Source organism: Lepidochelys kempii, chromosome 18, assembly GCF_965140285.1.
Source record: "Lepidochelys kempii isolate rLepKem1 chromosome 18, rLepKem1.hap1, whole genome shotgun sequence".
Lineage (NCBI taxonomy): Eukaryota > Metazoa > Chordata > Testudines > Cheloniidae > Lepidochelys > Lepidochelys kempii.
In genome coordinates this window covers 7,245,434-7,271,369 of record NC_136397.1, presented here as the reverse complement: position 1 = coordinate 7,271,369, position 25,936 = coordinate 7,245,434, and the positions used below count along the sequence as shown (strand labels likewise).

The 25,936-nt window shown below is 57.0% G+C and overlaps 1 protein-coding gene across 1 annotated transcript in view; it reads left to right on the top strand.

Moving 5' to 3' along the window:
* Positions 1-7,310: 7,310 nt before the first annotated feature.
* Positions 7,311-25,936, top strand: part of EPHA2 (EPH receptor A2) — a 37,328-nt gene continuing 18,702 nt past the window's right edge. The window contains exons 1-3 of the mRNA XM_073316537.2: positions 7,311-7,496; positions 16,538-16,605; positions 19,878-20,538. Of these exons, the coding sequence (XP_073172638.1) occupies positions 7,412-7,496; positions 16,538-16,605; positions 19,878-20,538 (814 nt within the window). The 5' untranslated portion in view covers positions 7,311-7,411. The remainder of the gene's footprint in view (positions 7,497-16,537; positions 16,606-19,877; positions 20,539-25,936) is intronic.

Genomic DNA, 25,936 nt, shown 5'->3' with positions numbered 1-25,936 from the left:
CCCCCAAGCCCGGAGGGGGAGCCTTCCCCTGGTAGTCACACTCTGAAATATTCTTCCAGGGGACCAGCTAGACGGGCCAGTGAGCAATAGACGGTAAGGAACATGTATGCACGGAGACCCAGTAATGGGCAACATGGGACCCAGTGGGCTTTTCTGTCTATCTCGCGTGGCTCTGAGGAGATGGAGGCCCCAGAGAGGCTCATTACAAATGGTGCTGGGCAAAGCACTGGGGCATCATGGTAACGGTGATGGGGGCCGCTGTGCTAGGAGGCGGGAGATGGGCCTCAGGAGCCCGCTGGGCCTTTCCCATCTCTAACGGCTCTGCTCCCACATGGAGTCCTTCCCCAGTGTCGCCCAGCAGCTGGTGGTCCCTCCCCTGCCTTGCTGGATGGGAGCAAGGAGGGGCCTTACCCTGCCTCAGCACATGGTGAAGCAAAGAGCCTGGAGATAAGGAGGGAACCGTCATCCTAGACTGTAGGAGGAAGGGTGGCCTGGTGGGCAGGGCGCCAGCCTGGGGCTTGGGCAACCTGGGGTCTATGCCCTGCTTTGCCACAGGCTCCCCGCGTGACCTAGGGCGTGTCCCTGAATAAGAGATTAAGCACGGTCCTGTCTCTGTGGGGTGCTATGGGGCGCAGGACTGGAGCAGCTCCTCCTCCTGCGACGTGACTAACCCACCATGGCGCAGCCAAGGCAAAGGACTCGCAGCCACTCTTGGCCCAGCCCTGCTCCACTGCGCACTGAAATCAGGGGGAAAAGCTCCCGCTGACTCCCCTGGGCATTGAGTCAGGCCCTCAGAGCAGGAACAATGGGCTCCCCTTGCCCCTACCCCACTCCTGTGCCCGGGCCTGGCTTTGGAAACCGGCCTGTTAGATGTGCCTGGCGACCAGCTCTCCAGGCTCCTCAAGGGACCTTGTTCCAGGGCTGCGAGCAAGGGGAGGGGGCTGGGATGAAAGGTTAACAAGCCGTTTAATTGCTGATTGCTGTGAAATGGCTTGACACAGGCCTGAAACGGCTTCCTATCTCCTGATGTGCGGCTATCTCCAGCTGCCTTGCTTGCTGACCTCCAAGCAGGGCAGGGGAGCTAAGTCCCTGTTAGCCAAGAGCTGTGTTATCTCTGGCATTTGCATTCCTGGCTGTGAACGGCTGCATTCCACACCCCAACCTGTAGCTTTCCAGTCCTCTCTGGACCTTGCAATCTGCAGCCCCTTGGTGAGGAGCAGGCTGGGAGCCTCTCCCCCTGTTTATTTCATTCTGCCTTCTTTCACACTGGGAATGCTGGACGTCTCACAGCCCTGGAGCATGGAATCGTCCGTCTATCTACAGACCAGGCACCGAATTCCCCCTGGAATGCCTCAGCGCTGAGCCAAATCCTACATTTTCAGCAATGACTAATGATTTTCAGCGGTCAGGTGCTGAAGATCAAGCCCTTTTAAGGTGTCTCAAGTTGCCCCCCAAGCAGAGGCACCCAAAATCACTAGTCACTCTGGAAAACTGAGCCCACTTAAACTCCTAATTCTGTCTCCTCATCTGTCCAGCCCTAGGCCTCTCTGCTGAAACTGCCAGCGCAGGGGACACTTAGCGCCAAGAGCACTGGTGGGTTTGGATTCCCACTAGGAAAAATGTTGAGTCCCATCAAACTCATTTCACAGAGGCCGGTGAACAGCTTAGTAGACGGGAACAGCCCTTTCCCGATCCTGAGCTTGCAGGCATGCCAACCATTGAGCTGCAGGGGAACACTGCTGCATCTTATTGCCAGTTCTCTGAGCCACTCGGGACCCCTTGGGAAGATGGGTCAAAGCCCTACATATTTCTGTGCTTCTTTGGCTCCATTTAAGCCTCATTTCCTTTGCGCTAAGCCCTGTTAATGTGCAGCTTTTGGAAGAAGAACCGCAGATGATAATTAAAGGAGGTAACTAGCAGCTTTGAGTTTTAGTCTTTTAAAATCTTTTCTCTGCGGGCTGGGTCCTTCGCTGTCTCCAGTGGGTCGTTTGGCTCTTGACCAGATGTCAGCCGTGCTTTCGCTCCTGGCTTCTGGCTCAGGGCACACTGTTCTGGCCCAGCTCCGGGATAAATAGCGATGCAGAGCGAGATTAAGACGAGGGCTAGATAAATGAGGGCAATCAGTTCTTGGCCGCTCTGGGGTAAACCGTGGTGGAAGGGATTGCGGTAGAGGAGGAGAATGAATGAATGGTCTCGACAGAGATTTGGGGAAACCAGGAGTCCTCAGGGCATTTTATGGAAGGGAGGAGAAGTTTCCTGTGGAAGCCCCACAGAACCTACCTCAGCCCCACACTTGCAGCCTTGGTGGCACCCGCATCGACCTGGCGGACAAAAGCTGTCCCAGATTATGTGGTTTGCTCAGCCAGAGGGGGCGCTGCTGAGTGAGTGACAGGAGGGATTCACTCCCTTCCCAGCCGTCTAGCTTCGCCCATCTCAGGGAGCCACAGAGACCAAGACTTGAACCCAGGTTTCTTTTGGGAGCAGTGGAGAGGGGAGCATGCGGAGCTTCAGGGCTGAAGGTTCAAGCCCTACCTTGCACCCCACCATCAGCACATCCTAGATCCAATGCAGAAGCACTGGGTTTGCTGTCCTGCACAATCCCTGCCCGAGAAGCTCACAGATGTTGCCACCTCCCAGCCATGTTGATCTGGATGTAGAGGTGAGGTCTCCTTTGATGATAGGACTGAGGGTGATGCTTTGGCCCCTGCCCATGTGCTGAACTCCCCCCCAGGATCCCCTGTGGGCCCTGGGCTTTCCCACACACTACGGTTCCTGCAGGCTCTCCGCCCAGCCCCAGGTAGGTGCCAGAGTCCTTGGGAAAACTGATTGGAACAGCGCAAGAAAAATTGTCCGGTTGCTAGAAGGATGAAAGGGGAAGGGGAGGGCGAACGGGCTTGTTAGTGTGCCGAGATAAGTTGCCACTTAGCGGGGTCACGAGTCCATGGCCTGTGTTTACCCACCAGCCTCTCAGGATGTGAAAGGCTGGAGAGGGCATCCTCATGAATGGCCCCTTGTGTGCAGGGATAACCCCGGTGAAATGGGGCTGCTTCCAGGGCCCCCATGGCTCAGCCCCTCCCTGTGTCCACGCCAAGGCTGCCAGGTGGATGCCAAGTACCTGCCTGGCCACGCCCCCTCTGTGGCCACTCCCCCTGCCATTGAAAGGAGAAACACAATTGGATAGTCTGTCTCTCTCTCCCCCCCATAACGCTGTCAATCAACCTTTTTCTGAATGAATAAAACGTAAACTGACTCAGTGGCCCTGGTCCTGTTTAACTCTTTCCTCCCTGCACTCTGCTGTCTTTTTACAGTGAAAGTTGTCACATGACTGCAGGAGCTGGGGTTTTAAGAAAAGCACCAAATACCACAAGACTTGCACTAAAATCATTGACACTGGCAACCCTGGCATAGGTCCAGAGCTCAGGGTGGGAATAGCACAGGGAGCAGCCGGTCAAGATCAAAGGCCTCAGCAGAGCTGTTCGGGCCTGGGAAGGCACGCGGGTGGGAAGGCAGGACTGGACCGTCAAGGGATGTGGCAGAGAAGGACGGAGGTGCGGCAGCCAAGCTGTTGGGACTAGCAAAGCAGAGGCTGCTGCTGGTCAGAAATAGAAAGAGGCATTGGCAGGGTTAGGATGGGGCAGGCTGGAATAGCGAGGCTGTTGCAGGGCAGGCGTATGGGGGAAGGTCCCACGGCACCTGGCTCTAACTTGGTCCCTTCCTCACTTAGACGGACCAGAGAAATCAAACCTGGAATTCCAAACCAAAAATAGCAAGAGACCCGGCAAATAGCACGAGAGCCTCTGGCACTGAACCCAGAGATCAAGGTGTGGCTGGCAAACCCCAGGCAGGCGGGAGTTACAGTTTCACTTGCTGGCTAATGGGTAGGATTTTGCAGGAATCTACTTCAAAGGCTACCGTGAAACGTGCCCGATCCAGGCAGGAAGTCACCTCACCTTGAAAGCAACTGGAACCGGCAGCAGACTGCATGAGGGGAGAGAAAGAGCAGCAATTAATTACCCCACGGGGACTTCAAACAGCTCAGTGCAATGAGCCGCTGCGCCCACTCAGATATTAGCAGAGCCAGCCGTGCCCGCTTGTTACACCCCATCTGAGCACTAGCAGGGGGAGCAAGGGGATCATGCTCCATCTGGGACCGATAATCCTGGAGCCAGGGATACTGTAGGTACTATCCTGGCGTCTTACCATCCTACTCATGTGGCAGAGGATCTCTTGCCCTGCAGGGTGAATTCCATTGAATGACACCGAGTTCCTGTAAAAAATGACACTCCCTCCCTTGAGGACTGGAAACTTCCTGAACCTCAGGACGGTAGCAGCTCTGCAAACTGCCGCACAACTGTGGGACTGCACCTCACTGCTGTTCGGCAGCCCCTCTACGATTCCAGTCCCGGGGTCCCCACACACATCTCTGCCGACGCCCCTCAATCCTGACCTCCAGCTCCTGCTAGTCCAGTCCTGAGTTTCCTGCTCCCAACAGCTGTCAGTGCACCTTAGTCCTGATCTGAATCACACTCTGCATGTCTAGTTCCTGAACCTCATTGATCTTTGCTTGGCACTTTGCAGGGACAAGTCTGGTCCCCATTGAAGTCCATGGAGCAGCATGTCATGTCTAACCAAGGGCAGAATTCAGCCCATACAACGCTCAGTTTTGTACCAAATCCACGCTGCTCTATGTCAACTATGGAAAGGAGATAAGAGGATAACATTACCCTGCACAATGTTGCTGAACAAATGTTGCAATTTCATGTTAGACGATTATGTGATGCAAGATGAAACCACCTGGTTCACATTGAAAACATGGGATATTTGAAACTCCCCACAGTCCTGAAATTTTTGAGCAGTTTGTGGGTATTGCTTGAAAACAGGATCAGTTCAGAATGCAGGGGAGCCTCATTCCTGAGCGCAGCCCCCCACTCCCGGCTACATTTCAAAACTTTTCTTCTTCTTCTTGTCAGATTGAACCCTTTGGGGCGATCCCTCAAATGAAACATGAAAACCTTGATTTTGTCCTGGGATTTTACATGTTATTCCAGCTAGATCCTCACCCCCAAATTATTAGTAGTATATTGCATCGAGGTCCCTCAGACAGGGCTCAAGGACGGATTGTGCTGCCAGTAATACAAAGACAGTTCCTACCCTCAAGAGTTCACAGTGTAGGAGCTAGACAAAACGTGACTGGAGAAACGGTGGGAGGACTAGGTAACAGCAGGGAATGGGGCGAGTGTGCAGTGGAAAAGTCACGGTGGTCTCTGCAGTCACAGGTTAATGTCCAGGTCTGGAAGTCACATCTTACAGTGATTTATTTGGGCTGCCTATCCTGCGAACCCTGGATGCATTGAACTCTATGGAAGCCAGCTGGGCCTCAATCCTGGTGCTTGTTGCATGCAAGCTGCCACACAAAGCCTCTTGGACTTCAATAGGAAGGCATCAAGCTGTGGGATCAGGGCCTTTCCTGCTGGAACCAAGCTGGCAGGATCAGGCCCAGCTGTAGTATGCTTTCCACTTGAATAAACCCCACTGGGTTGACAGGCCCTGCAGCAGCTAGGAGCTCAAGGCAAACCCTCGGAGGCTTGACTTAGGCCGTGATAAGGGATCATGGGACGTTATTGTAATTCACGCCTCCCGGAATGGTGTTGCCATCACATTACACTTCCCAATACACTAAACACGAGGTTAAGGCTGGAGTTTTACGAGCGCTTTGTCGGCTTGGAATGGTATTGAGCACCTCGGGCCCTTCCCTGGACTTTATGGGAGAGTTCCTTCTTCATTAGGGTTTATGGTGGCAGCATAAATACCACCCTTGATTATTTTTTATAAGGCTCGCCTATAATCTTTCATTTGTAAAGGCTGTTTGGAAGGGGCCCCTGGGGGGGCTGTTCTCAGCTGGTCAGAGTGCAGGACTGCGGGCTACATCAACTCGATATAAAATCACGAATACATAGTAGGGAATGATTCCACCGCGTTGTGTTTTGGTAGGATGGTTCCTAGTGCTAAGGAACAGATTCTGATCTCACGTCACCTGCTGGTCCCAGTGCTCAAGAACAAGGTTAAGCATGTGAACAGCCCCCTGGATCTTTGCACGACTCATTCTGGGCTTAAAGCTGACATCACTGTAGCCAGCACCTTGTGTGAAGCCAGCCAAAGTGGGAGCCCCAGTCTGCCCAATGTCTTGAGTCTCCTCCAGCCCCCCCTCAGCCATCACTCCAGGGAAGTCGGTGGAGTCCCACCAGTGTCTGTGGAGCCATTGGCATCAAGAGCAGAATCACAGAAAAATCATCCTCCGCAGAGAAGTCAGGACCTGCTTGCCCCCAGGCTTTGCTCTGGCATTGCTTCACTGCCTGCCGGTTTACTGGGGTGAGACACTGATGACCAGGTCAAATAGAATTTCAGTGGAATTTTCAGGCTGCTTTGGAGGGTCCACATGACACATGGCGTTGACAGAACAGCATACGGGGTGATTTTTCTGAAGCGCTTGGGGCCGGTGTTTCAAGTGCTCGGCACCCAGAACCAGAGCTGGATTTTAAAAAGTGCTCTGCCCCCAGCATGCTGAGTGCGTCTACAGACGGGGTTCTGATTCTGAGTACTGGACTGGGCAGGTTTGAAAATCCAGCCCCTAGTGCAAGTTCTGCCCCAGGCACTTAAAAAAACCAAAAAACCAAAACTGTACCCAGCTGCAGGGGAAAGGATGAGACATTAAAAAAAAAAAAAAGATTTCTGAGCAGGTGAAAAGAAAGTCAATATCTCAGTGTAACAGTGTGAATTACATCAAGGGAATGTGGAAAGTTTGCTGGAGGATTAAAATATTACAAGGACATTTCCTCCCAATTATTTGTCTCCTTTGAACTAAACTGTGTGTGTGTGTGTGGTCAGGTGCTAGTGGGAGGCGAGGGAGGATATTTCTGTGTGTGTACCAGGAGTCCAGCTGCAAAAGGGTGCGAGATCTCTTAAATACATTCTACTTTCACACCCAAATGTGTCCTTGTCCCTAAGGAGGAGGTGGGATGGACAGCATTTCTCATCTTGCTCTGTTCCCAAGGATCTACCATATGCCCCCACCTGAAGCTTTGCTGCCCAGTAGGAGGATTTCCCTCCCCATGGGGTGAACAGGATGGCACCGAGATGAGAGGTGATAAAAGATCAAAGCTCCTTGCAAACGCGCTAGGTCTGATTACTCCCCCTTTGCTCGCTCATTTTGGTGCTGTCTCTTTAAGGCATTCCTCAGGGAGTGGCTTGGGTGACATCAGCTCAGGGCATGAATGAACAGGACTGAAGTTTCCCACAAACTCCCATTAAGTTGCTCATGGCAGGAGGGCGCAGATAAGGAACCAGCAGCCGCCGCCGCCGCCGGAGAGACTCGGATCGTCCCAACCTCTCCCGAGGGCCCGAAGCCAGAAACATGAGGAGCCGATGGGCACAAGCGCCCTTCTACTTCGCCCTCCTGCTGCTCCCCAGCGCCCTGCTCAGCTCCCGGGCCAAAGAAGGTAAGAGCGAGGCTTTGCCCTGGGTTTTTAAGCCTTGTTCCTCCAGATGCAATTGACATGCCGGGTCCCACCCCTCCCGCCGGCTCCCTGGAAACTCGGCGCCCCTTGCTGGGGTGGAGGAAGCGGGGAGGAACGAGTGTCTGTCCCTGCCCTTATCTCGGGTTGATCCGCCGCCGATCGCCTCGCGTGGGGCCCCCGACACGTGTGTGGGGCAGAGAGGGGCTGAGAGCCGAGGCTGGGGCCACAGCCCCCTTTCGTGGCTTGGAAAGGGGCGGAATGCGGAGGGGCCCGAAGGAAAAACCGGCCGCGGGAAAGATTTGCAGGGCACCGGGCAAGTTTGATAAACCCCTGTCGGCACCTCGCTGTCTCACAGGCAGGTTGTTTTAGCGGCGCCTGGGATTGGGTGCGACTCCGGATCAGGAGGAGCGCTCATACCAGCGCGGACCTTGGCGGATTGGCTAGGAGCGGGGATTAGCGAGGAGGCACATTTCGGCCAGCAGAGGCTGGGAAGTGTCACGCGTGGGGGTGGTTCGGTGGAGGAGCCTGCTGCCGGGGGTAGGTGGGAGAAACTCGCCCCGGGTGAATGGATCTTCCCCGCCTTCAAATACCCGGGGAAAGGCGAGGGGGCCCTTCTGCCTGCTCCGATTCTTTGGAAGTCCCCTGGCGCCCGGGAGAAGTCGCGATTGCCCCACTTCGCCCAGGGCGGCTGATTCAGGGCGATGTCACTCTTGGGCTGGAAGTGCGAGCAGTGACACCTCGGTTACACAACCGCCTGGCTCGCCCAGATTGGGCCGCACAAGCCCATGGCAGGGCCAGGCAGGAGGGGAGGGGGCTGACTCACTGGTCGGAAGGTGCATGAGGTGTTGCGTTGCATGGTGTGAACCATTAAAGGGTGTGTATGGGGGGGGGGGGCGCTTTCCTTGTTTTGTCCAGAAGATTCCTTCTTTCCATGCAGTGTTTATTGAGAGACAGTGTTAATGTGTGGCCTGAATGCTGCTTTTGTAAAAATGTAAATTGCATGAGTGGTCTTTCTCCTGATTTAGAAACCCCCGGACACACCCAGGATATATCAGAGAGAGGGCCAGATTCTGCTTTCAGTGACACCAGAATAAATCTGAAGTTAACCCCACTGATTTTTAGTAAAGCTGCTCCAGATTGACTCTGGCCCTCTGAAGACAGAATTATTAAATTCCTTTTTTTTTTTTTTGGGGGGGGGGGGGGGCTAGAGGCAAATTGATCCCAACTTCCAATCCGTACTTTTACCATGTAAAGCTTCCAGCCAGGCGGGGCCGAGGTCCGACACAGAGCCTTTCCGGGGTTTGGATTGAGGCTTTTGGGTTTGGGCCCATGTCTGAAACATTCCCAGCGTTCTAGGATTTCACCTACACTCCTGGGGATTGCTGCCCTGGGAGAAAAATCAAAGCAGATTGAAGCAGAATTCCTGCCTGGAATATTTAGGACAATATTAAGAGTTGTTTAAAAATCAAATAAACTTTTCCCCATCCTTCACTCACCTCTTCGTGCTAAGTGATTACAATGACCAGGACAAGGGTGCTTCTAGGGGTTTGTCTTATTTCTGGGTCCTGAGTAAGCAGACGCACCTTCATACTGGTTATAACTGTGCATCCAGGTACTGCTTTAACGAGATCTGTTTCTAAACTGATGTAGTCATCAGAGGGCTACAAAACCCTGTGTGCAGACAAGCTCGCAGGGGTCAGTAACTGATCTGCGCAGTGGTCAGACTCCCACTGGCTTTGAGCTTTGGCTTAGGTCCAGAGAACAACTCCGGCACGCGGCTTGGCGGCTCCCCGGGATGGCTCCCAACTTCTGATCGGCTCCAGATTCAGCTCAGACCTTTCCCAACGCATGGGGCTGTTCCGATCTGATGTTTGAGTTCTCTCCATCATTGAGATCTGGGGCTACTTGTGAAATTCCCACCTAGAGCTGAACGTTGGGATCGAGGATGTTTGTCTGGACCTGTCTGTCATTCAAAGAAGCCATTAGAAAAGGGAGCAGCTGTATCGAACTCTGAAATTTTGTGAGTGTGTATCTTAAACAAAAAGTGTTGTAAAGAAATCCAAACCCTCGGCGTGGGCACGTGACACCAGGATGGTTTTGGTCCCATGCTGAGTTATTGGATTTCTTTTAAAAAAAACAAGCCGAATGTGGCTTAGGCATGGAATAATACGCACACTTGGGCAGATGGGCTGTAATTGCTCAGAAAGAATCTATGACATAAATAGAGATTTAAGGCAAAACACACACCCTCCCCCCAACAATTGAATAGCAGCTGCTAATTTGGGGCGTTTGGATTTTTAAGCACTCAGCAGGGGAGCTCAGTTTTTGGGTGCCCAGGCTTTGATTTTGCTGCCTCTCGGTTTGGCCACCCACCACTAGTAGCTGCTTTCGGCTATTCAACCATCCTTAAAACCAGGCATCGCTACATCAGCTTCCCTGGGCAGCTTGATTCTCTCCCCCCCCAGAAGCAGCCGCTGGAAGGTAGCTGCAGGTTTTCAGATTAACGTTTGCGTTTGTTGTTTTCCAAGTGCCAGAAGTAATTGGTGTCTAATGTGGACTAATCTCTTTCCAAATTGCAGCTTCCAATTAACATTGCTGTGGAATAGAAGAGGGCTAGTTACTCGGTAAATTCCTGAGGTCTATTTTTATGCTTTTTATGCTGCAATATACTAGGGGAAATCAGCTGCTTTAAGAACATGTGCTTTCAATCAGTCCTTGGGCTATAACCTGAGAAGTATATTCAAGGGTGAAATTCTCCTCTCCGATCTGCATGACGGATCTTGACAGTACTATTCTATTCCCCCTTTGGAGTAACGATTCTGCATTAGGGAAAAAACCTGGAGTTCCTCCATATGTAAGGAGAGCAAAACATGCTAGGTGAAGTCCACAGTGGAGGGGCCAGAGGAGACCCTTGCCATTAGTCCAGAGCACGGTTACTACAGATAAGGTGCTCTGAGGGTCTGAATGCAGATCTACAAAACTAGAGAGCTAATCCCTGCTCTGACAACCAGCTCCCTCTCAGGGCTGGGCTGCATTGGCTAGAATAGGGTAGATAATTCTCCACCAAAGATAGAAGCTATAGTGTAGACAGGTCTCAGGTGTTCTCAGTGGGGCAACTCATGCGGTGGCGGGGGGGGGGTGTCCCATTTTATCAGCCTTTGTGGCCTTGAGCAGATCACTTAGCTTCTCAAATAGGATTTTTCCTTTGTTGATTTAATGTTTTTAATAGCCAATTAAACAGATTAAACAAGGCACTGAAAAGGGAGGGGGAGAAAGGATTTAAATGTGTGTGGGGGGAAATGGGGGGAATCTCTTCCAGCCTGTGAAAGCTTTGCCTGGATGACAGCACAAGCACAGACAGACAGACAAACAGACAGACCGACTGTGACTGGGGTTTTTTCCCCCTCTTGCGTAAAACACTTAAAAGGCGACTTGCAAATGAAACCTCGGAGCTGGGGCTGCTTCGGTGGCTGGGCTCGGCCCACTGAGATGTTTGTATTATTCACATCGCCTTCCGAATAGGCTGGAGCGGGAGATAGCTAAAGTTACAGAGCATGCATGGCAGATGGGGGAGCTTTGCTCACTGAGGCCCCAATCCGCCACATGCTGAAGTCCAGGAAAGCACTAAGCTCAGATCCTCAAAGGTATTTAGGTTCCTAACTCCCACTGGAAGTTAGGAACCTAGATCCTTTTGGGAATCAGGGCCTAAATGCCTCCAAAGTCAAAGGGGATTTAAACTGGGCCTGAAACTGGTGCTTGCAAAGGCTGGGGCTGTGAGTCAAGAGATCCGGCTTCCAGGCTCTGCCACAGATTCACTGTGCGGCATCACTGCCTCGCTCCATGCCTCAGTTTCCCCAGCAGAGGCGCAGGGGAGCAATCAGCCCTGCAGCTGCCCTGTCAGCTACAAAACGGGGCGATAATGCTGGGAGATTCAGATGAATCTTTGCAAAGTGCCGGAGGGGGAGGAAGATAAATGGGTGAAGAAAGCGGAGGAAGTAGCACCACCAGGCGCCATGCAATGATGGGGATGGAAACCAGCTGAGCCCACCTTTGCGTTGAAATAAGCCAGTGGGGTCTACGTTAGCTGGGCAGATTGAGATCCCCGGTGAGGTGTCGACTCCATGCACAGCCCGGTTTCTGAGCTCCCATGCAGCCAGCTCCTCCGGGCTGGGGGTTCCTGCCGAGAGCCGCGTTGGTGAGCCTGTACACACCACACCCGGTTTGCCTGCGGATTGCAGCCACCCTTATCTTTCATATGGAAGCGTGGCTGGTGGAGGGGCAGGTCCCAGCATGCGATGTAGCAATGCTCAGCGGGTCGGGCCAGGAAACAGGACGCTAGGATCGGTCACCTCCATGTGCTGCAAGGGGAGGGTGATGGTGCCCCAGGAACCTTGCTGGGTTAAGAGATAGCCAGCCCTTTCCAGGAGTGCAGGGCTCAGATCGGGACAGAAGGAGATGCTGGGTGGTGACTTTAAGCGGCACAGGCTGAGTTAATTAGTGTGGGGACCAGAGGGAACCCCAGGGTCTGTATGTAGCCGGCAGCCTGGAGGATGAATCCTCTTTGTGTTTATCACAGGCCCTCCTGTGCCCAGGGTGCTAAACTCTCCTCCCAACAGCTGCCCAGCTCAGGGGTGTCACTCACGAGACCCACCCCATCCCAGGCGCACAGGAGCCTGGCATACAGGAGAAAGCCCCTGTATCAGACCAGTCATCAGCGTGGCTTTAACTCCTTGGCTGGTCCTTCAAAACCTGCCGTGACTTGCCAGGTGCAACCTGCAGCAGGAGCAGGAGGGCGTGCCCTCTCCCTGTGTGGGCCAGGGGCTCGCCCCTGCTGCTAGCCAATATGCAGGGGGGTGGGACTGGTGCTCGGGGTGAGAACTCTCAAACTCAGCTCACTGCCAGGGTGCGAGATCCTGGCTGTGCCTTGCCTCACTGCCACGGGGGAGGAGGGGGCCTGGGGGTGCAGGACAGCCGGGAGAGACCTCCTGTGTCAGGGAGTGTATTCGGATCAGACCTGCAGCACTAGCCTCCCACATTCTTTATTCCTGCACAGATTGGGGTGCTGGCACCTGGATCAAAGAGATGGGATGGGAGGAGCCTGTGGAGCTGGGCTGTCCCATGTTAACCGGGTGGGCCTGAACACCACCCCCAAGCTCCCTGCTGGGGCTCTTCTTAGGCCTGGGTTCATCTGTCCCTGGATTAAAGGCATTTCCAGCCCTAGGACTGGTCTGGGGCCCAAAGGCAGGTAGCAAAAGATGGATCCACAGAACCAAAGGGGGCTCACTGCCCAGCCTGCTTCCCAGATCCAGTCCGCCCCACGGATCCACCCTGAACTTGCCCCGATCCAGGGACCCGCCCTTAACTGCACCACTGCAGGTAACGCGGAGGGGGCGCTCGGCTGGGATAAGCAGGGACCTGTGAAGAAGAAATGGGGTCTGCAGCAACCTTCAGCAACTGCCCTGGGTGGGAGCCGAAATGCAGGAGCTTGTTGGAAAAGCGGGGCCCAAGCTGGGTCACGTGTGGGGGGTGCAACAGGGTTTAGGGACTCTCTGGGGTGCAGGGCGTGGATTGCCTGATCTGTTTGGTCCTCCTGCAATCCAGCCCCACCAAGGGGCCATCCGGTTAGCTCTGAGGGTACATCAACACTGTGATAAAACGCAGCCACAGGTCTCGCGGCCCGGATCAGCTGTCTCGGGCGGCATGGCTATAAACCTGCAGTGTAGACCGTCAGGCGCGGCCTGGTGCCTGGCCTCAGAGACCCCTGAGCCTGGGCGTCTACGCTGCAACTGTACAGCCCTGTGAGCTGGTGTCAGCTGACCCGGGCCAGCCGCGGGATTTTGAGTGCCACGTAGCCCTATCCTGAGACGTCGAGGCAGGGAGCACGCCCATGCCGCGGGCAGAGCCCAGCTCTTTCCGCTGCAAACCCCCCTCCCCAGAAGCCAGCTGGTGGGTAGCAGGAGCTGCAGGTGCTTTGGGAGGAGCAGAGGCCCTGCTGTTCCTCATGCCCACCTGGCGGGGCTGGCAAGGGGGCGTGTTTCTTTAAGGGAAGCTGGAGCAGGGTGGTCTGGCCAGTGCTGCTTTATAGAGGGAGGGAGGGCATGGAGCCAGCTGTGCTGCCCTGGGAGAATAACCATAAAGAGATTCCCCCCCACCCATCCCAGCAGTGAGTTATAGCGGGGTGGGCTGGGGGACTGCAGCCCGTCCCACGCAGCCTGGGGCCCCTCAGTGTCCAGGCTACAGCCCTGGCACCGAGACCTCAGGCTTGGCGCTCCTCCCCCTGGCTGCCCCTGGCTCTCACAGATCTGAGAAGGGAGAGTCGGGCCCCTTCCCCTGCCTGAACCCTAGGTTCCTTACAGCACGAGTCCGGAGCCCATGGGGTGCATGCGCCTCTGGCCAGCCCGATGCCCTCCACTGCTTGCTCAGAGATCCCTGATGCTAACACATTCCTGGCTGGCTGATTCACCGGGGCTTGGCAGGGCCCTGATGGGCTGGGTAATTGCTTCCGTTCAGGCCTGGGCCGCTCGCCCTTTGATTTCACTGCCTCTGTCATGCGGCTGCTGGGTTATTTATTTTTCTTTTCTTCTTTCCTTCCTCTTTTCAAATCCATCTGATCCCTTGGCAGGTTCCAGCCTCCGCCCCTGTGCTAATGGGGACAAGAGGCTCCGGCCCCGGCATGTCTGAACATGTCTTATGAGGGTTTGGCTGGCTGAGGACAGGGGGTGGCCATGGCACATCCCATCACTGGCCAGTCAAGGACAACAGTGGCCACTGCCTGAGGCTACCTGTCTGTAATGTGCCTATACAATGGTGCAGTGCTCCAGCTGGTGGGGTTAGGGGTGTATTTCTTTCCTGACCCCTGTGCCATGATCTGCCTTGTTGTCATTACCTTCACTTTGCATGGCTCCAGTTTTCACTTGTGGTTGCAAAATAGACTCGTCCTCTCAAAGACTCCCAACCACAATGTTTGCCTTGATGAGAAAAAAAGATGGCCTTGTGGTGAAAGCCCTGGGCTGAGACTCAGGAGGACTGGCTTCTGGTCCCGGCTTTTCCACAGGCTCCCTGGGTGATCTTAGGCAAGTCGTTTACTCCTTATGAGCCTCAGTTTCCCCACTTTAGAATGAGGGTAATCACACTCCCCCAATCACACTCAGGGGGTTATGCGGGTAAATCTGTTGGTAATGAATTAAGAAGTACTTGGAGTGATGAGGCTGCGGAAATGCTTAGAAATCCTGCAGCTGTGAGTTACACAGGTTGGCAGTACGGTGTGTGAAGATGGGAGGGTTTTGTGGTTACAGCAATGCTTTTAGGAGCCAGAGCTAGGAAAATGAGGGTTACCCCCTCCCCACCCCAGTCTTTCTTCCAGGCACAGATATCACCAAGCAAGGCCTAGCTCCTGGGGCTGATTCTGCTCTCACTCCCAGCGGAGTAAAGCAGGAAGGCAATGGGGTTACAGTGCTGCAAGTCAGGGAATAAGCAAGAGCAGAACAAGTGAGGTGAGGCTTCCTCCAGCAATCCTAGCCCAGCACATGTGCTGAGACCCAGAGAATGGAGACAGACACCCTCCACCCCCACCCCGTTCCAAGCCCCCTCGGAGGCAACAGGGTTGGTTTGCAAGCTGCAGCGTAATGTTAATGAATGGTTTGCAGTCTTGGCAGCTGCGAGCAGCCACTGGATCCAAACCGGCATCTGGAAGAGATTTCGTTCCCCCAGCGCCGTGGCTCCTTTTCACACAGTGGAAAAAAAACTGGAGAATGGGAACGCTAAAGAGGAAAACCCTGGAGGCAACAGGGATCATGCCTGTTTGGGGTGAAGGACCAGCGAGTTGGGGTGGGCGTGCAGCAGGAAGGGCTGAATTGGATGCTGCCAGCACAGGAGTTAGCAGAGCAAAGGGGCATCCTGCCTGCTATCCTGTCTCCGAAGCCGCATGCTTCCGAGAAAGGCATCAGACCTGCTACTGCAGTGATGGGGGAGGAAATTCCTGCCTGACCTTTGCTGAGCTGGTGCCCTGAAGCATGAGGGCTGGTAGCCTCGTAATTCTTATACCAGCTAGCGCAGATTCATCTCTGGCATAACACCATCATCTTCACTGGGGTTATGCCAGGGATGATTTGGCCCTATTGTCTAACCCGACCTGGCTTCCTCTTAGCCGTGAACAGAGCTGGGCCAGCCTGACCTTTGCCGAAACTTCCCTCCTGCACCTTTGGATCCTCTGCCCTTTCCTCTCCGGCTGCCGCCCTGTTCCTAAATAAAAAGCCTCTAGCTCGTTAGTCAGCTGCTCAGATAATGGGAATGAGGGCAAATAAAAAAGCAGCCCTGAGATAAGCGTGAGATAAGGGTGCTGGTGTCTCCACCCTGATGGTGACTGCCCAGCACTGGGGCCATGATGCTGCTGCAGCCCCTGCAGCTTTGGGGACCCAGCCTAAAGGCGCGGGGGAGAGTAGAGGCCAAGGCCATAGGAGGCAGGTGCCTGCGTTGAGAGGTTACTCCTGGGCAGAGCTGTCCTGCTCCGGCTCTGCGCTGAGCTGCAGGGCCACCCAGATTTCGTATTGCCCCACTCTGGGGAACAGCCACCATTGGCTCCTCGGCGTAGCCAAAGCCGGGAGCCAACACTTGTCGGGGCAAGGGCTGAGCTGAGCCATGGGGCTGGGCCCTTTATGGTCCCTTGTGGTGCCCGCAGGAGGCGCGAGAGGTTTGTTTAAAACAAAGGTTGCCGGAGCTTTGAGGGGGTGTGGCTGCTGGATCTTTAACAAAGAGGGGTTTTCTCCCCGCTGCACAGCAGGTGCTGGCGTTAAATAGGCGTGAATGAAACCAGCCTCTGGCCTTGCACCCTTGCTCACACCCATGCAAAGTGCTACGCCACTGTGCGAGAGTGGAGGGTTCTGATCTGGGGGGGTTTCTCCCTCGGCTGGGCTCGGTGAATGCGCCAGACATCTGGTTGTCTGTCGGTGAGATGAGGTGCCTGCGGCTGGGTTGTATATTCCCCCTCCCCTGGTCTAACCATGTTTGTTTGCTTTCCCTTTCAGTTGTCCTGCTGGATTTTGCCAAAGCCCACGGGGAGCTTGGCTGGCTGACCCATCCCTATGGGAAGGGGGTAAGTCTGAATCCCTAGCGCTAGGCGGGAGCTCTCGGGGGGCGGGGGGGAGGGGCTCACTCCCTAGATCCGCTCCTGATTCACCCTGAGGTTAGTGAGAGGAGAATCCGCTTCGACGTCTGTTGGGAGGCAGAGGACACAGGAGGTGTCCATGCCTCAATTGGTGACCAGACCCTCTGGGAGTAGCAGCCAGGGCTTAGAGAATTCTTTGCCTTTCCTTTCTGGATCCTGCCCACCCTCAATTAAGTTTAAATCCAGAGTAACCACTCTAGTGTAAATGACAGCAGAATCTGGCCCAGCAATGCTGGCTAGTGATGGGTGGGGAGTTTTTCAAACTCAGCCCTCTCCTCGAGAGGGAGTGCCCACCTCTGCCATTGGGCGTGATGTGAATTGGGTGGGCTGTACAGGGTATGTTTGCTTTAAACATAACATGGGCCCAGGGCCAAAGCACAAGTTGGAGAGCGGGGCGGTTTGTCCTTCCATAAGCAGGTTCGGTTTATTGTCCGAAGATGGGGGTTGTGATCTCGTCCGTGATCTCAGGGGGCCTGGGGAGAAGGCTGGGCAGCCCTGGGGCTTTGGGTGGTGGCTTTAAGGGCTCACCGCAGTCACTGCTTTATTGCAGCCCCTTTTTAAAGTTATCAGGTCAGTTCAAACCAATCCGTGCATGACTCTGGCCCTTTGAGAGCCCCTTTGCTGTGATGAGCTCAAAGCACTTTTCAGTCGGGATTAACCTCCCCGCCCCCACCCCACTTACGCTGGTGAGGTAGGTCACTGTGATTGTCCCCTTGTACAGATTGGGAAACTGAGGCACAGGGAGGGGAAGAGATGTGCTCACATCTTGAGCCAGTGGAAAAGTCAGGAATTAAATCCTGGTCCCCTGGCTCCTGGTCCCCCCGGCTCTAACCAGACTCGGTTCCCTGGCTCCTGGTCTTCCCCGCCCCAAGTTCTAACCAGACCCAGGTCCCCTGGCTTCTGTCCCCCCACTCTAACCAGCCTCAGGACCCCTGACTCCTGGGCCCCCTGCTCTAACTGCTAGACTTTCCCCTTGAACGCTGTGGCTGGAGGCTGTAATAGAGCTGGGCTGTATCGGCGTATTTGGAGAAAATCGGCTCATCACTGCCTGCTGGGAGGGGCCACGTCTGGATTCCTCCCCCTCCCCACCGAGACTTTCAGGAACTGCCTCTTCCCTGTTCTCCAGCACCCTGGCTCGGGGACTGCCCCTGCGGGAGGCGGTGGTAACCTCCCGGGGGAGGCTCTTGGTCAGAAAAGCAGGACGGGGATGGGAAGGAACCTGAATTCTTGGCCCTAGAGGGGGTAGAGCTGTGCTGGGGGCCTCAGGAAAGAGCTGGGCCCTGCCCGCCGGGAGCTGTCCTGTGGGGCAGCGCATGTCCCGATGCAGGGAAGGGCACGGTGGGCATTTCTCCCAGCAAGGAGCCCAAGATCAGGCTCTGGAAGGAAGGCATGGCCTTGCTTGGCAGGTCTCTGTGGTGGGGTCTTTGGAAGCAACGTAGGCTAGAGATCAGGTAGGGTCTTATTGCTGCTCGGGGTGGAGGGCGGGGCACTGCACTTACTGACTAAGACCAGACCCCCAGTGGGAGTTAGGCATCTATGAGGATCTGGGCTTGAGTGCACACAGGCAGACCAACCCTGGACCGCCCCAATGCCTTCACCCCCCATCCATTGACCCCTCCTCTATACGGCCCCAGGTCGCACATCCTGGGCCAGGCGCTGAGCTCCAGCCATCCAGCGTGCCACCACCGATGCTAGAGAAACTGCTGTGGATTTCCCTGAGGTCATTGGGATCAGAGCCTGCCCCCTCCCCCGTTTCCTTGATCAGGGAGCAGAGATCAAGGTGGGGGGGTTATACTCTGGGGGCCCCCGTGGCCACCCCATTACAGGGGGGATGCGGCGCATGAGGGGCTAAGCACCAGCTGCAGGGTATCAGCAGAGCTGTGTGGGGAGGCTCAAGGCCAGACTAGCAGGGGCAAGTCTGCAGTGGGGCTGCAGGAGTGAGCGGCTTCGGCACAACGGGGTGTGCGGCACCTAGGGCCAGTATTCAGGTCAGTGCACTGGGGACGGGCCGGAGGGCGGCTGGAGCTCTCAACACACTGAACATTCAGTCTTGGGGGACTCTCTCCTGCGGCCCTGCCGGACTGCCAGGAAACATTCCAGCCCCTGGCTCCCCAGGGGGAGCCACATGGGGTGGGCAGGGGGCGAGGAGGCCAGGGGGTTGCTGGGTGGGATCAGATGTCCCTTGTTTGCAGCAGTGCGGAGACCCCCAGGGTGGCTGCCCTTTCCTCTTCCTCCCCCAACCCGAGCAGCTATTTGTTTTGGTCTTTCGTGGCAGGTTTCCTATCTCCTGCCCTCCGGTGGGCCATGTCAGGAGGTTAATTGGCCAGTGTGTTCTGCCCTCCGCCCGCCCGCAGGACTGTGCTGACAAGTTAATCCCCTGGGTTTGCTAAACCTCGGTTATTTCCAAGAGCCAGGTGGAACCCGGCTGGCTCCAGCCGCAGCCCCAGCCCCGCCTCCGCCCTAGCCATGCTGACAGCCTGATCTCGCTCCCAGTGGAAAGATACTCACTGATGTCAAGGAGCGCTGGGGTCAGAGTGTCTTTGGCTGGCCAGGCTTCCCAGGAATGGGATGAGATTTAATTTAATTTCCAGCATCTGGAATAATTTGGGAGCAGCGCCCCCCCGTGGACGGGGTGAGAACTGGTCGACAGCACTGGCTCCAGCAGGGAGTGGGCAGCTTGGTCCGAGCTCTGTGTTTGCACTTTGCGGGCTTGTATTGGGCACCCAGAATCAGAGGCCCCTTAATAATGTGGGGCCTGAACCACCACAAGCCTCAGTTTCTCCATCTGTAAAACCAAGGTTGGTCTCTTGACCTGACGAGCGCACCGGAGGGTCGAGGGTCAATATCCATCCATGGACAATGGCAGGGTGTCTGTAGGAGGACAGGCAATAGGCAGCGGAGGGGGTGGGCTTGGGGCGAGCATGCTGAGACCGGGTGTAATTGCAGGGCAGTATTGGGATCAAACCGCCCGGGGCTGCCTTCAGTTGCAGGGCGGAGCCGAGGTAGGGTTCACCAGGTCCCAGCTCCCCGCTTCAGGGCATGAGCCAACCTCCAGCTGAGGGGGTCAGGAAGAAACTTAACCAGGGGCCCTGCAGGGTTTCTTGCACCTTCTTCCGACCATCCGATAGAGGAGCTGGGCTCGCAGTGCCTAGGCTCCAGCCCATTTTGCTCTCATGTAACCCCTCGTCTCCCCCGGGCAGTGGGACCTCCTCCAGAACGTCATGAATGAATCCCTCATCTACATCTACTCAGTCTGCAACGTGATGGAAGGCGACCAGGACAACTGGCTGCGGACCAACTGGATCTACCGCAGCGAGGCTGAGCGCATCTTCATCGAGCTGAAGTTCACGGTGCGGGACTGCAACAGCTTCCCGGGTGGGGCCAGCTCCTGCAAGGAGACCTTCAACCTGTACTACGCCGAGTCAGATGTGGACTATGGCACCAACTTCCAGAAGCGCCAGTTCAGGAAGATCGCCACCATTGCGCCCGATGAGATCACCGTGCGTGACGACTTTGCCTCCCGCAACGTCAAGCTCAACATGGAGGTGCGCTCAGTGGGGCCTCTGAGCCGCAAGGGCTTTTACCTGGCCTTCCAGGACATCGGGGCCTGCGTGGCCCTGCTCTCCGTCCGCATCTACTACAAGAAGTGCCCCAGCGTGCTGCAGAACATGGCGCTTTTCCCCGAGACCATCGCCGGCGCCGACTCGCAGGCGCTGGCCAAGGTCAGGGGCACGTGCGTGGAGGACGCGGTGGCCAGCGAGGAGCCCAGCATGCATTGCAACTCGGATGGGGAATGGCTGGTGCCCATCGGGCAGTGCCTGTGCCGGGCGGGCTACGAGAAAGTGGAGGAGAGCTGCAAAGGTAAGGGCGCCCGGACGGGGGTGCACGTGGGGGGGAGTGGGGGGGGAAGATCTCGTGTGTACGAGGCTGCTGGGGCTGGGGCAGCACGGGCAGGGGCTGTGCAGAACTCCCCAGGCGATATCAGTGTTATTGTGGGCTCCCACACTCAGCTCTGCTGGTGCCCCCCAGTCCCGATCTGCACCCCCCACCCCCACCCCGCTTACTATTCTCAATCCGGCTATTCCAGCCCTGAGCGCCCTCTTAGCCCCCAGATCTAGTGATGCCTCTCAGTCCTGACCCCCAGCCCTGGGCCTGGGCACACACAGAGCTGACAATCAACCTCAACCCTGACCTGTGGCCACGTGATATCTCAGCCCTGGGCTCCCAACACAGCTCGGCTGATGGCCCTGAACCCTGCCCCGCAGCCCCCCTGCTCTCCCAGCCCTGGGCAAATGCTTCTATTTCCATTCATTCTCTTCTCTGCCCTGCTCCCCCTTGGGGGCGCCCCACTGGGCCGGGTCTCAAGGCTGTTTCCCTGCTCCGGGAGGGGCACCAGCAAACCGGAGAGCAGAGATCTGAGCCTCCCCGATAAAACCCTCCTAAACAATAGGCATCAGTGTTGGGAGCGGTGGGGGAGGGGGCAGGGGGTCCGGCCATGGAGCAGATGCCTGTGCTGGCCTTGCAGCTCCCTCATGACATGAGTGGTGAGGAATGCAGTGGGAGAGGAGCCGGCAGGATAAACCTCGGCAATGCAAAAAGTGGTGCTGGGGGGTGGGGGGGAACTCAGACCTTGGCAGGGTGGAATCGACCATCTTAACTCCCTCCCACACATACTTGCTGTCGACCCTCGACAGCTCGGGGGGGAGTCCGGGGTCATGCAGGTCAAGGAGCAGGGAAGGGTTTGATTTATGGGGATTAGCTGCAAACAAAGCAGTCACGAGTCCTGGGACAGTGGGGTGGGGGTGGGGGTGGGGGATGGAGCCGTTCTGCGGCGGGAGGGGGCTGAAAACCCAGGCCATGTCCCGCCTGGTGCTGGGGCTGTTCTTCCTAGCCCAGCACGTCCCCCAGAGACACCCCCTGGGTGTCTATTGGCCCTGAGTGTCTTTTTGCCACACCCCCCCCCTCCCCCCGACAAGCCCAGCATGGGCAGCAGCCCGGCATGCCCCTGCCCCAGTGCCCCCCGGAGGGATCCCTGTAGGAGAGACTCCACGGCCCGTTCAGTCCTCAGCTGCCCAGCTGCTGTCAGCTCCTTGCCTTGGGCCTGAGAAATATCAGCCGCCAGGTGTGGAAGAGGAGCGGAGAACGGAGCCCTGCTCTGCCCTGGTGTCTGTGGGGGCCTGAGCCGCATCTGGGCTCTGGATTGGCCCCCCTCCCTGGATCAGGGCCTCGCTGGCCCCACAGGAGGGCAGTTAAGGTGCCAGGGGTGAGCCATGTCACGTCTGACAGCTGCTGTGATCCAGCTGTTCCCCTCCCCTTGGGCTGCCTGTGCCCTCGCTCCAGCACCACTGCCCGGCTCTGCGGCTCAACCCCCCGGATGGTGGGGCTCATGGGCCGTGCAGGGCCTACGCCCTCTCCGCCTGCTGTGGCCGCCCGGCTCCCTCCGGCCCAGCTGGGTGGAGGATGGTGCTAAGCCCCCACATGGCCCAAGAGCCCCCTGGCCAGGCAGGGGGAGCTGGGATGGGGGGGAAGGGAGCTGCCCCTCCCACCACAAATTGCTGAGCCCGGGGGGCTGCTAAAGGCCGTCCCGTCTTAGTACGGCCTCGGCCAGCTCTGCAGCCGACAGGAGCCTCTTGACCTCAAACCACAGGCTCCTGGGGTTCCATTTTCTCCCTAATTTCCCTTGTGCAAAGTGGGAGCTTGACAGGTCAATGCATCAGGCTCCCTCTGACACCTGCCTTGGGTCACAAGTGACTCGAGTTTGTTGGTCTCAGCCCTACTCTTGGAGGGGAAGGTGTGCTCGGGGACCTTCAGGGACAGGCCCAGGACTGTTGGAGCAGGGGTGGGGCGGGGGCGTGGGTTGGCATTGTCCTTACAGTCCCTGAGCCCAGTTAAGCTATGAATCCCTCTGTGTCTGGAGAACTGCACCCAAGGAGAGGCCAGGTGTGACTGGGGGTCTGGGGATCGGGGTGGGGGGTGTTTATGGATCTTGCTGCCTGCCTCAGAGACAAGAGGTCTCTGGCAATTACCAAGGAGGTTGAGTGGCAGCTATAAATTGCCCCAGCCTTGCGACCCTGGCGCTGGGATGGCCTGTGAGACACCAATCTGCCTTTTCCAGGGGCTCCAGGGAAGCAGCAATAAATTGGGAAGTGCCTTTCCCCAGGTGCACTGTCTCCTGGCCGGGTTCCCCGGCTGCTGGGAGCAGGTGGGCTGGGATCAAGGCCTTGGGGTGCGGGGTGTGGCGTCTCTCTGGAGATTCAGCTCTTTCAGATGTTTGCCCCCGAGTCAGGAACAGAGGATTGCGTCTCTGCTTCGTACACAGGAGAATCCTAGGGCTACAATAGCAGTGGAGGGCTCAGCGGGATTGAGGGGGGCTCACAGAGCTGTGGATGGGGAGCTCAGGGCTGGTATAGCAGGTGGCTACGGGTCAGGATTGAGGGGCGCTGGCAGAACTGCCCACATGGGGCCCAGGCGTGGAATGGCAGAGTTGTGGGTGGGGAGCCCAGGGCTGGGATAGCTGGGGGCTGCGGGTCAGGATTGAAGGGTGCTGGCAGGGCTATGTGGGGAGCTCAAGGCTGGGATAGCTGGGGGCTGCGGGTCGGGATTGAGGGATGCTGGCAGGGAGCCCAAACTTGGAATGGCAGAGCTGTGTGGGGAAGCTTGTCCCACCCCTGCCTGGGCCATGCCTGGCTTAGTCCAGGGTTGTCCCAAGCCCAGTCCAACCATGTCACGGGCTGGTCAGCCGCCCCTGAGTTGTGGGGACTCTGCCCTGGAGAAGGGCATGGAGGGTCGGTCCCTGCGCTGGCCACCTAGCAGGGCCTGGGTCATAGACCCCCGAAGTTAAAGGGAGCTTTGTGCCAACTCAGACCCTGCCTGGTGCTGAGCCAGCCATGGCTGCTGTCAGTGGGAGTGGAGGGCGCTGGGCCACAGTATTACCCTGGGATCCTCACGATGGACCTGGGCGCCCCCACAGCCAGCCTTGGACCGGCGAGTCCAGGGGAGAAAGCAGCCGGATAAGGGGTGATGGGAAAGCAGCAAGCTGGGGTTCACCCCCACCCCAAGTTTACCTGGGAGGGCACTGTGAGCAGAGGGGCCTTCACAACCCACACACAGAATAGGCCATCTGCTGCCAGCCCCCGCTCCCTGCAGAGCTCAGCCTTCCCGGGGGTGGAGAGGAAGGGAATGAAACAAACAGGAGATAAAGGGTTGGGGGCTAGGGAGGGAGTGGGAGGGGCCTCCTCCATTTTGTTGGGGTCAGGAATGTGATGGGAGATAATCCATGGGTTTGCATAAAGCTTCCGTTCAGTGCCGGATCTCCAGCCAGATAAGGAGCCTTCCAGCACCGTGGGCGCTCTGTGAACCGATCCCATCGCCTGATGCCGGCGGTTTTTGCGCCTTCCTCCCACCCCGGCTGGATACGTCCCGGCATTAGCGGGGCCTGGGCTCTGGCGTTGCAGGGGAAGATAGAGGGGAACCCAGCTGTGCCAGCAGCCCCTACCTGGCCTTTTCAAACCATGATCTGCTCCCTGCACTTCGCTGTTTGCCAGCGGGCCGTGATGGAGTTGGGGTCAGGGCCAACCTGGCCAGCTCGGTCTCCGGTGGACACAGCTCCACTCCAGAGTGCAGGGAAATCCGCTTGGTAAGCCTGGCCCCTTGGGGGATGGCAGCTCCCTCCTGAAATGCACAGCCTGGTGCTGCAAGGGGCAGGCTGGAATCAGCTGGCAAGGCCCTGGATTCCAGGGGGGCGCGAGCGGTGCAGCCATGTGCGTGCGTCTGAGTGACCCCATCTCACCCTGTGCCCCCTTCGCTCAAGCTGTAGGGCCCAGGTGCAGCCCCCCGCCCCCAGGGTGCCAGTCTCGGGGGGCAGCCCTGTGTTGCCACAGGAGCACTAGGCTTGGCCCAGGATGGGGGGTGGGGGAGAAGTTCTGCCCCCTCCCCATTGAGCCCACTTCTCTTAGAAGCACAGATCACCCCGGTGTGTAGCCATTGAGGAGGGGATCAGGGGGCAAAGGTGGATCTCAGAGGGCCTGTACTGTCCCCCCTTTCCCAAGCCAACAACCAAAGGGAAAGGGTTGTTCATACAGACTCCGCTCCCTCTCCTCAGCCTGTAGAGGGCTCTCCGGCCCCTCCCCGGTACTGCGGAGGTCACCCCAGAACTGCAGGCCGTGTACCCCCTTTCCTCAAGGCCAGGCTTGACCGTGGCGTAGGCCCAGTGGGTCACCATGGTGACCGCATCCTTGCTGCCGTCCAGTCCCCTCTGCCTCCAGCTGGTACATGGTGGGCTTCCTGGGGTGGGGTGGGCCAGACCCCCCAGGGGAGCTTTCCTCAGCCAAGGACCAAACCGCCCCATGCTGACATTAGGCAGGACTCTGCTCCCTTCCACTCCTCCTCATTCTTTCTTCATCAGCTGCTCAAAGGGATATGCATAGTGCCCCCTTTCCATTCCTGGGCACGCTGAGAGAAGCTTTAGGGCAGGACCCTGTGGTGCTCCCCCCAGCAATGCACCCTCATTCATCCTGGCCCCCACCCCTCCCCCCTTGGTAGCCAGCTGCACAGCGAGACCCAGCGGAGAGTGCCCGGGCGCCAAAGCATGTGTGCGGAGTGTAGTTGCACAAGCATTCCCCGGGGCATGTCCCGTGCCAGCCGGCCTGGCTTGCCAGTGCCACCCACTCGAGCCCCCGACCCTTTGGCATTGACAGATGTCTTCCCTCCTCTCCTGGGCAGCTCGGTGCCTGCTTCCCCCTCCCCCATGTTCTTGTTTGTCAGCCACACTCCATCCGTCTTCCTCTCATGCCTTACTTGTGTTTTCCCCTCCCTCCCCCCAGCCCATCCGCCACCCCCATCCTCCTGGGAAAACAAGACTTGCTAAGGGTTTGCACCCCCTCCCCAGTGCAGACACTAGCTCTATGCTGGCTGAATGGAGGCATTGTGTCTGCAGGAGTGTGTATGTGTGTGTGTTGGGGGTGGGGGGTATAGGGACCCCGCCTGTTGATGTTCTCCCTCATTAAGTCAGACAGTCCTTTGGGACTGTGACCCATGCGGGCTGACGCCTCCCTTTGTCCCAGGCAGGCCCTGCTCTTCCTGCTGTCTCTGGCGGTGAGTCAGACGTGCTTAATTGACAGGCCCCGCAGTGGGTGTCCTTGGCCTTTTGGGGGTCCTCTGCCAGCTGCGGCGGAGCGAGTCCTGACCACGAGGCCCAGATGCGGCTCACAGAAATCCAGCACCCAGAGCGCGGCTGCCCCTTCATTTGAGCCCAGTGGTG